The 10724-nt window shown below is 43.9% G+C and overlaps 2 protein-coding genes across 2 annotated transcripts; both read right to left on the bottom strand.

Moving 5' to 3' along the window:
• Positions 1-8599: 8599 nt before the first annotated feature.
• BJ212DRAFT_1219588 (uncharacterized protein) lies at positions 8600-8812 on the bottom strand (the record flags this gene model as incomplete). Its single annotated transcript, XM_041329356.1, has 1 exon — positions 8600-8812. A coding segment is annotated over one exon (213 nt), but the record flags the coding sequence as incomplete, so codon positions are not given.
• On the bottom strand, positions 8806-9027 carry BJ212DRAFT_1293731 (uncharacterized protein; the record flags this gene model as incomplete). Its single annotated transcript, XM_041332176.1, has 1 exon — positions 8806-9027. One exon carries the CDS (start codon positions 9025-9027, stop codon positions 8806-8808), a length of 222 nt encoding a protein of 73 aa, XP_041184846.1.
• Positions 9028-10724: the final 1697 nt, after the last annotated feature.

The following is a 10724-nucleotide window of genomic DNA, read 5'->3' as shown; positions in this document are numbered from 1 at the left end:
CTCCTATCAGTAGAGGTGAGCTTGGATGGACACCCTTCACAGAAGTTTTCCTTGTCTGTGTGACTTTCTTGATGAACTTGGCCACAGTGGACTTGGATACTCAGGTTCTAGAGGAAATTTGACAAGCAGAGAGGCCAGAATAGGAAAGAGAGGATATTATCCCTTTGAGCAGGGGGGTGGCTTTCATGGTGAATATAACCATGACATATGGAATTTTTGGTTTGTATAGTTAGATATGGTTTTAAAATGACATAATGACCCCACTTTATAATTTATTTAATGGTGGCATGATTGTTATGGTGTCATAAATGATGATTTATATAGTTTAATATGTGCTCACAAAACTGTCCGCATGAGTCATGCTTTTGTAAGCCTTATGTCTCCACCATATCTCCACCGATTCCCACGGTGTAGCGCTCAAATGAAAGCCCTGAGCCATACTACAATGTGGTATAAGCATGTCCTTGAGGCATTTGTTCATTCTCACACAATATCATAGATAGTGAAAAATGTCAAAACATGCAGACAGTTTTTTGAGCCACTGTATATATGAGCTCACACTGAGGTGGAGACACCTGAAAGACACAGTCCCAGCCCTTACTGAGCATCCAACCCACTGATAGTAGGTTTAACATTGCCAAGGTGTGTGCAAGCAGTTTGTGAGGCAAACATGGTGTTAGTTGCTGCCTATGGTCAGAATAGCAACACAATCCCCATGACCTGATGTGCTCAACTACTGTGATTAGCAGTGCAAACGGTGACTGCATCAGCCATAGAATACAACCAGAAGTACGAGTGATCCTGGACAAGAGTGGTGGTAGTTCCAGAATCAAGGATGGTGTTGAATCCTGCAGCAACAATGCAGAATAGGATTGCAGTGTCCACTGGCTGGGATTCCTCATTTGGCACTTCAACAATGGATGCACAAGAGAGATCTGCTAGGAAAGATTCAGCTGCCACCTCAGTACCTGCGAATGCAGTAAGGAGGGAGGTGGTGCAGCAGCCACCAGTTTAGGGGGAGGAGGAGGAGCAACTGTAGAAGCAGCTGTCTCTTTCTCCTTCTTCTTCCCCTTCATCCAGGGGGCTTGTCCTTCCATGCCACTACCTGTTACAACCATGTACACCCCTATTCATTTCTCCTCTATTACCATGTATTACATCACAAGCCACATGATGCCACCACTAGACACTTATCTCTGACTCATGTCTTGTATTACATCACAACTGCAACTGCTGTTGCTAGATGATCTATTCTTACTATCGCTTATGCACTTCTTATCTCTGACTCCTTCTGTTCTCACACCTGCCCTAAAGCACAGTAGCTTACTATAAATAGGCCTCCTGTATGCTTTAGTTCTTCACTTTAATCTTACTAGGTTTTACCCTGAATATCCTTTGCTTGAGACCTCCAATCTCTTGTCATCTGAATTGTACTTTAAGTCAAAGGCACTCCCTTCAACTTAGCTTACACTGAATGCTTGACTTATTGTCCTGCATAGAATCTCAACAGAAGTCCCTGACTCTTATTGAGTCATCTGTTGTTAGAACTACCCTAGTTTGTAACAAAAGATTAAAGTCATTATCGAACCTCCATCCAGGGAGGCCCCAGTAGCTCAAAGCAAGACAACCCCTTGGGTTAGAAAGTATTGGTGGGAGACTGACCCAAATGACATCCCCACAGAACCAGAAGAAGAAGAATATCATGAGGCCGAAGGTCTGGATATCACAGAGAACAGAGAGAGACGAATCCCATCCCCTGTAACCACAGAACCTGACCATCATTCAACTACATCAGTAGACGAATTCCCAGAAGAACAACCACCCTGAAATCTTTCTGCACATCCTAGTATCAGAATGTCCAGCTCTTCATCTGAACTTAAAGCCAGAACACTGAAAGACTACGACAGGAGCCCTGACCACGCATTAAGATGGTTATTTTCAGTAAAAGCATACTTTGCTGTTAACTCATCGGTTTACAATACCAACAAAAAGAAAGTCACTACCACACTTGCGTATATGACAAAAGACAGTGCCATGGGTTGGGCGCTGATGTTCTACACCAAAGTTGATAACTCTACCTCAAAATCTTATGGAACCTTTGCGAACTTCGAAACCAAGTTCAAAGAAGCATTCGCGCCAGCAGATGCTGTTGGTACAGCTATGAATAAGCTCTGAACCTTGAAGCAGACAGGCGACCTCACCTCCTATATTGCTAGTTTCAGGACCCTTGCTGCACAAGCCAATGTAAAGCAAGATGCCATCCTGATTACGTTCTTCAATGACAGACTCAAGAAGGGAATCGGTAATGCCATTTATCAGATGGAAACCATCCCTACTGACTTCAACAAGTATGTCCAAGCCACAATAAGACTTGACGGTAACTGGCAACGTGGTGCAATCTTCCATAACAACAATCACACAACCACAAAGCCTACCAGTCAACACTATATTCCCAGACCCTCCATTGATCACCGTGACCCAAATGCTATGGAAGTCAACCATCTCACTGAGGAAGAGAAGAATGAACACTACCAGAATGGCAAGTGTTTCAACTGTCACCAGAAGGGCCACATTTCCCGTAATTGTCCCAAGAAAAAGAACGGCAAAGCCCCTGTGTGTCGCACTGAGCCAGCCGAAGAAGACAAAGAAGAAGTCTGTCATATCAACAAGGATTTTTGATGTAGAAGACTGGATCGATGTCAGTATCTTCCAATGTACCTATTAGACTTGTTCAGGGTATAGGAATCAGAAAGGAACTTTGCGTCCCTATTTCCCTTATCTCCAAAACTTGCCTGAAAACCATCAAAACAACCACTGTTGTTGATTCCGGAGCTGCCAGAACTTTCATCTCCGAAGATTTTGTTAAACTCCACAAGATGTGAACGCATAAACTCACAAAACCATTTTGAGTAACCACAGCAGATGGAAGTTATGCGAAAGGAGGCACAATCACCCACTACTGTGTCCTCATCGTGAAAATCGATGAATGATCCATGCTTGGAAAATTCAACATCATGAAACTTAGTCATTGTGATCAGATCTTGCTAGGAATCCCTTGGCTGCATGCCATGGATCCAATCATTCAGTGGAAAGCCAAAACTTTAGAACTCTCTTGAACCGAGAAGAGTGATCTGATAGAAGAAGATGTTGACACTGAATGAAAGAAGAATGGTCTTCCCCCTCTCTTTCAGAAAACCGTTGAAACCCCAGTTGATAAAATGTGGAAGAACTCCCATTTAAAGAAAGAAGAGGTCCCAGTTGTAGTGCTGCCGAAGGTGCCTCCTGTGCTACCCATGCCAGAACCACTCCCCCAAGCTATGATTGAAGAAATCCCTGATGAAGAAGCACCCCCAGTTTTACCCAACCTTGACCCCATCCCTGACAATGACAACCCTTTTGATACCAAAAACAATGTATGGACTTCAGACTTTGCACCACCTGTATGCGAACTCACTATGTACCACCTCAATGATGATGAATTTTTGGTTGAGTACCCCACTGACACTACCGAACTCCAGGTCATTACCAATATTTCCATGGACACTCCATTAACCAAAGATGGTACCAGTGCTGCTGAACAGAAACCCACGATCACATCCTTGTCATGGCCCACCGAATATGTCAAAACCAGTAACAAAGCTCAACAGTTTGCATTAGCAGCTGGGCTTGAACAGAAGAAGAAATCGTTTGAAGAACTCGTCCCATCTTACCTTCACGACTTTGCCGACATCTTTGCTAAAAATGGACTAAATCAGCTACCCCCAGAATGTCCTGGGATTGACCATCAAATTGATACCAAACCTGGTTTTGTCCCAAAAACATCCAAGGTCTACCCATTGTCGGAAGCAGAATGAACCACCGTCAAAGCATTCATCAATGAAAACGTACAGAAAGGATTCATCTCTGAATCAAAATCACCACAAGCCAGTGGATTCTTCTTTGTCAGAAAGAAAAGCGGTGACCTATGCCCTTGTCAGGACTACCGGTATATCAATGATTGGACGGTGAAGAACACATCCTCTCCCACTCCCATTGACCTTGGTAGCTTGATTACATGGTGCCAAGTATTTCACAAAGATGGACATTTGTTCCGGATCCACCCTGATGATCATTGGAAAGCAGCATTTACCACTGAGTATGGTCTCTTCAAACCTAATGTCATGTTCTTCAGTCTTTGCAACTCACCCACTACCTTTCAGGTGTATATGAATTGAACCTTCCAGCAGGAAATCAATGAAGGATGGCTGGTTATTTACATGGATGATATCCTTATCTTTTCAAACGACCTCCCTTCCTACCATGCTCAAACTCGTCATGTCTTAGAACGAATCCGCAAAGAATGACTATTCTTGAAACCAGAAAAGTGCACCTTTGACGCTGAAGAAGTTGAATACTTAGGTATGATCATCCGTCCTGGATGCATTGCAATGGATGTCGCAAAAACCGATGGTATTCATGATTGGCCTGTCCCTACCACAGTGAAGGAAGTTCGGTTGTTCCTCAGATTTTGCAATTTCTATCGCAATTTCGTCCCTCATTATTCTGATATCGCTAGACCCTTGATCAACCTCACCAAGAAAGACATGGTATTCTATTGGTCAGATCCATGTGCCTCTGCATTTACCATGCTCAAGGAATGCTTCCTGAAGCAACCTGTCTTGCGGAACCCCAATTCTACCAAGCAGTTTGCTGTCGCCACTGACACCTTGCTCATCACTACTGGAGCAGTTTTACTACAGACTGATGAAAATGGAGTCTATCATCCATGTGGATATCTCTCTCAAACCCTGAACCCAGCCGAAAGGAATTATCAGATCTTCGATCATGAACTTCTTGCTGTTATTCGTGCCCTCACTGAATGGCACCATTACCTTGAAGGAAATCCTCATCCAGTCATTATCTTTATGGATCATAAAAATTTGCTTTACTTCTGTACTGCACAGAAATTGACTCGTCGCCAAGCATGTTGGCAACTCCTCCTATCCTGTTATGACATCGAACTCCATCACATTGCTGGAACTAAACTTGCTGCCCCCAACACCCTCTTGCGACGTCCTGATCATGGAACCAGACATGGTGACAATGATGATGTTACTCTCCTCCCTGACTCTATGTTTGTATGGCTTCTTGATGTGGAACTTATGACCACACTCACAAACCCAGACCCCACTGATCCTGACCCAATCTTCCAAGCCACTGCAGATGCCCTTGATGGCCTATCACTTCCCCGCATGAAATCTGCACTTGCTGATTGGACAATTAAAGAGGACATCCTGTATTACAAAGATCATGCCTATGTCTGACCTGCTGGGAGACGCCTTATTCTTGAATGTTGTCATGACCATGCTTCCACTGGTCATCCTGGCTGTTTTAAAATGGAAGAGCTTGTCAAACATGACTTTTGGTGGCCTTCTATGGGCTCCTATATCCAGAAATACGTTGACAGTTGCGCTCTTTGCCAGCAAATGAAATCCAATACACACCCTGTAACTCCCCCACTCATCCCTATCCCCTCCATCACCTCTGCTCCCTTTGCCCAGGTCTCTGTTGATCTAATCACCGATCTTCCCATGTGCGCAGGTTTTGACTCTGTCATGGTCATGGTCGACCATGGCCTTATGAAGGGGGTAATTCTGATCCCTTGCACGAAAACCATCACTTCTGAAGGAGTCACCTCAAAGTTTTTCAAATACATCTATTGCCACTTTGGTCTCCATGAGAAAGTCATATCTGATCGAGGACTGCAGTTTGTATCAAAGTTCTCAAAAGCTCTCGCTAAGCTCTTAAAATATGATATCGCCACATCCACCGCTTATCACCCTCAGACTGATGGACAGACTGAACATCTCAACCAGGAACTCGAGACTTATCTCTGCATTTATTGCTGCAATCACCCAGAAGATTGGGTAGAGCACCTCCCTATGGCTGAGTTCATCCATAATCATCAAAAACACAACTCTCAAAATGCATCCCCATTCTTCCTTATGATGGGATATGAACCCAGAGCTCTCCCACACGCTCTCCTGGATTCCACTGTACCTGCTGCAGAAGATCAATTGTGCCTACCTCAGAAATCAAGAGAAGAAGCACTCTCTTGTCACAACCTTGCTATGCAACAAATGGTAGAATGAACACATGGACAGAAGTACCAACCATGGAAAATAGGAGATAAGGTTTGGTTATCAGGAAAGAACTTGATTACACAATTACCATCATGAAAGCTTGCACCAAAGCGATATGGCCCTTTTCCTATCATTGCTGTGCTATCACCCATCACGTTCACACTCCAACTACCACCGCAATGGAGAGTTCACCCTACGTTCCATGCTTCTGAATTATCATCCTATCATGAGACAGAAATTCATGGCCCGAACTTCCACAATCCTCCCCCAGATATCATTGATAATGAAGAAGAATACGAGATTGATGCAATCTTATTGCACAAAGGAACAGGTAAACGAAGACACTATCTAGTATCCTGGAAAGGATACTCCTCCACCAGTAACGAATGGATTCCAGAAGAGAACCTCAGCAATGCCACTAATGTCCTCTCTGCATATAAAAAGACCCATTGATTGTAATCTTAAAAACAATGTCTCTTGAACGCTTACACCTCTGCATCCAATGCATTGAAGAACTCACTGCTGCTATGAACACTGTATCTGAGAACATCGTTCACCCATTATCCCTTATCGACTACCAGACTGCCACCATCACTAACCTTGCTGCCATTGAAAACATGCCTTCCCCAGTCACTTCCCCACTGTTAACCGACTCTACCCTACCAGTGACTCCACCCTCACTGATTACTTCACAATCATTGATCAAATCGAGACCAGTGCCTTGTTCAAATCTGCCATCACATCCCAACAATATGCTATTGAGATAGATTGTCTCCTAGGAGAAAGAGGGGCAATTTCTAGCAGACTTATTATCCAAATCATCAGAGATGCTAGCCTTATCAAGCGCACCACTAACCTTCTCAACAATGACCGTCACAAGACCATCTTCCACCACCTTCATATACATATTTGTAATACTGCAATCCATCTGCTGCCTGATGATACTAAGGAAGCTATCAGAGAGGCTATCCACATCATCACTGAACGGATCGCTACAAACCCAGTCACACGACCTCCATCCCCACATATTGCCATTCCAGTCCCACTGCCAGTTCTTCCGACAGCTACCACTGAGCATTCAGATGATAATATCCCTCCTATTGCTGTACTTGACATACCAGCTTCTCTGTCTCCTACCCCCATCGCACCCACTACACGTTAGTACCCCATCCGGCATAGATCCACCCACATCACCAAGCAAACTGTGTCAGCTTCCCCACACAGAAACCATAAGCAACAATCTAGATCCCCATCTCCACCTGCACAGTCATCCACTGTCACCACCATAAAGACAGCAACCATTGACAATGTTGTATGTCACAACTGTCATGTCGCCGGGCAGCGTCACAAGAACTGTCCAGCATACTATTGCCAGGTTTGCAAAGAGTATGCACCTGGACATCTATCAGTCTTTTGTAAAGACTTGAAAGGAGAAGCAGTCATCCCATTGGTTTGGACTGACACTGGTTTCTACGAAGCCCTCGCTCGTTGGGAGATCAAGCAGGATGCCATTTACCATGCCACTGAGATGGCTGATAAGTCATCATATACCATTACAGAGGAGCAAAACAACTTGCTGGACTCTAACTATGACGCTGACCCTGTCTATTGGGCCAATCAGGATAACTAAAGTTGGTGACTTTGTCTCTAAACGAGGGGTAATGTTACAACCATGTACACCCCTATTCATTTCTCCTCTATTACCATGTATTATGTCATGAGCTGCATGATGCCACCACTAGACACTTATCTCTGACTCATGTCTTGTATTACATCACAACCACAACTGCCATTGCTAGATGATCTATTCTTACTATCACTTACGCACTTCTTATCTCTGACTCCTTCTGTTCTCACACCTGCCCTAAAGCACAGTAGCTTACTATAAATAGGCCTCCTGTATGCTTTAGTTCTCCACTTTAATCTTACTAGGTTTTACCCTGAATATCCTTTGCTTGAGACCTCCAATCTCTTGTCATCTGAATTGTACTTTAAGTCAAAGGCACTCCCTTCAACTTAGCTTACACTGAATGCTTGACTTATTGTCTTGCATAGAATCTCAACAGAAGTCCCTGACTCTTATCGAGTCATCTGTTGTTAGAACTACCCTAGTTCGTAACACTACCCTTCTGATAACAATGTGTGTGGTTGTGGTCTCCCTTGTTGCAGCCAACTGTGGTGCAAAAGATACCCTCAGGATTGTGATAATGTTTTTGTAGGCTGGTGATGGAGTTAATGTTCCCAGTGGATGAAGAGGTGGTGGTTGCTGCATGGGCATATTCAGATCCTGGAGCTCCTCTAGCAAGGACATGCTCATTGAGGATGTGAGCAGCTTCTGCAGAGATGTGAGCAACACAGGTGTCAAATGTGGAAGCTGAGGGCAGGGAGGATGCAGATACAGTAGTAGTGGTGGTAGTGGTGACAGCTTGAGTGGCAATGGGGAGAGTCAACATTAGGAGAGCCTTGAACTGGGGCTGCATCCCAGTATGAGGTAAACCACATAGAAGTTGAAACACTGCTTCAGCATCAGTGTAAACCACCCTCATGCAAAGCATCCATTCATGAAGTACAGAGTGTTGCCCCACATAGTTTGAGGCATCAGTGGCATCCTTCATCCACAGCACATATATGCTTTGACAGACAACATGTTGTGACCCCATGTCCACCCAGTCAAAATGGTCCTCTAGGATCTTCTAGGCATCACAAGCAGCCACCTTATGACTGGTTGAAATAAGCTGTTGGACAGAGGTAGAAAGGCAATGGTGATGATAGACTTGGCCTTAAGGTCATTTATGAGCCATTCACAAATGGCCTTCATCTCGTCAACTGTAGGTGGCAAAGGGTTCGCCACTGTAGGCTTGAAAGATGCATTGCCCAAAACATCATCAGGATCCACAGTATCCATGACATGGCACCACTGGTCCTCAATACCGAGGGCATAGATCACCTCATGTTTCCATGCAAAGTGTGTATCTGGACTGTCAATTCTGGAATGTGATTGAGCTTCCTCATGTCAAGGAAGTTGGGGGGGAGTCTCTTCAATAGAGGAGGGTTACAGCGAGTCACTGTGAGAATGGCACATGTCGGTATGTAGCTTGATATGATTTCTGTCAGAAATCACAGCTCATAACCTGTTAGAAGCTAGGACACAAACATGCTCAGTGTTTGGAGACAATGACTCAATAGTATTAATACCTAGGATATGAAACATGCTAGGAGGATATAGTAAGACATGGCAGGACAATGAGAGACAATGAACCATACCTCAGTGTTTGGAGACAATGACTGAGGTATGAAGGAATGAGACAGTGCATATTATATATGTTGTTACATGTGATAAATAGAGAACAGAAAAGGAAAGTGTTATGCATTCAATGACACTGATGACAATGATGATGAATACTCAATATGCAGCCCTACTTAAAATTTGATGGCAGGGAAGGTAAATGAATACTTTACAAGGCCCAGGCCAGATGTAATCATCTTTTTGTGTTGTTGTGTAGTAATGGACAAAGTGATTCAATGGGGTGTTGTGGTGCAATGAGTGTTTAATGACTGCAGGTGTATTATACATGTTTTATGCCTATATAATAGTTTATATAACGCCGTATGTTGATCTGCAAAAAAATCTGGTGCAAAACGGTCAAGGGAGCACCTTATATGTGAGCTTGCTGTGACAGACAGTGAAGATGAAGGTTTATGGGACTTGCCAAACATTGTCAGGGCCAGGAACGTCACATTGCTGACAGGAATGATATTAATAGCCTGCCGGGATATTGCTGAGGTACCTTGTGACTAATCAGTGCCGACTGCTGTTGATTTTTGATAAGTGCCCATGCTAAATACCCAGCAATCACTATCCATCCAAGTGCTATATCCCTGTATCTACCTGTACTTAGAGGCACCCAGGCAACCAACATCCACCTCTAATTACAAAGGTTATGTGGCAGTCACAAGTGAGGCAAGTACATACAGCTCAGAGTTACTAATGCTTCAGTCCATTGCTCTACTAGCAAGACTGAAGGTGAGACATTCACTTATATGTCATATTCATTTCTCACTCTACTGTAGTATACACTCTTTTCATTAGTCTTCACCCAAGTCCATCTGCTTGTTCCCGCCTTTCTACCAAAACAGAATTTCAAGCTCTCCTGGAGGATCCCGGGTGCGTGTTCATTAGGAAGTTCAGATGGCAGACCTTGGCGTGCAACGAGGACTACAGGCCCTGAGGAAGCAAAGCATGTGTTGGAAGGTATGCCCCCTGTTTGTGAATTATGGTCTTCATAAGTTTATCCTAGATCTTGGATTGCAATCTCGTCGACATATTCTCATTCACAGGTTCTATTAGATTCTTCTATCTTGTTCTCAGTCTTTCATCACTTCCAGGGAATGTTATGTCGGGCTTGTGTTCTCCTGCCTTTTGGATTTATGTACACTCTTTTAAAATACACTGTTATCCTTTTTAACCCACTTTGATATAGACCGTGATTGATGTGGGGCCCCTGGAATGTTTTGAGAGCCGAACCAACTGGATTCAAGCTCAAGACAATGCTGATTTTCTGTCAAGTGCCTTCTGTCAGGTGCAAGCACAGCCCTTCATTT

This window comes from Suillus subaureus (genome assembly GCF_016647635.1).
Source record: "Suillus subaureus strain MN1 chromosome Unknown BJ212scaffold_564, whole genome shotgun sequence".
NCBI classification, from domain to species: domain Eukaryota; kingdom Fungi; phylum Basidiomycota; class Agaricomycetes; order Boletales; family Suillaceae; genus Suillus; species Suillus subaureus.
This window is presented reverse-complemented; position numbering and strand designations above follow the sequence as displayed.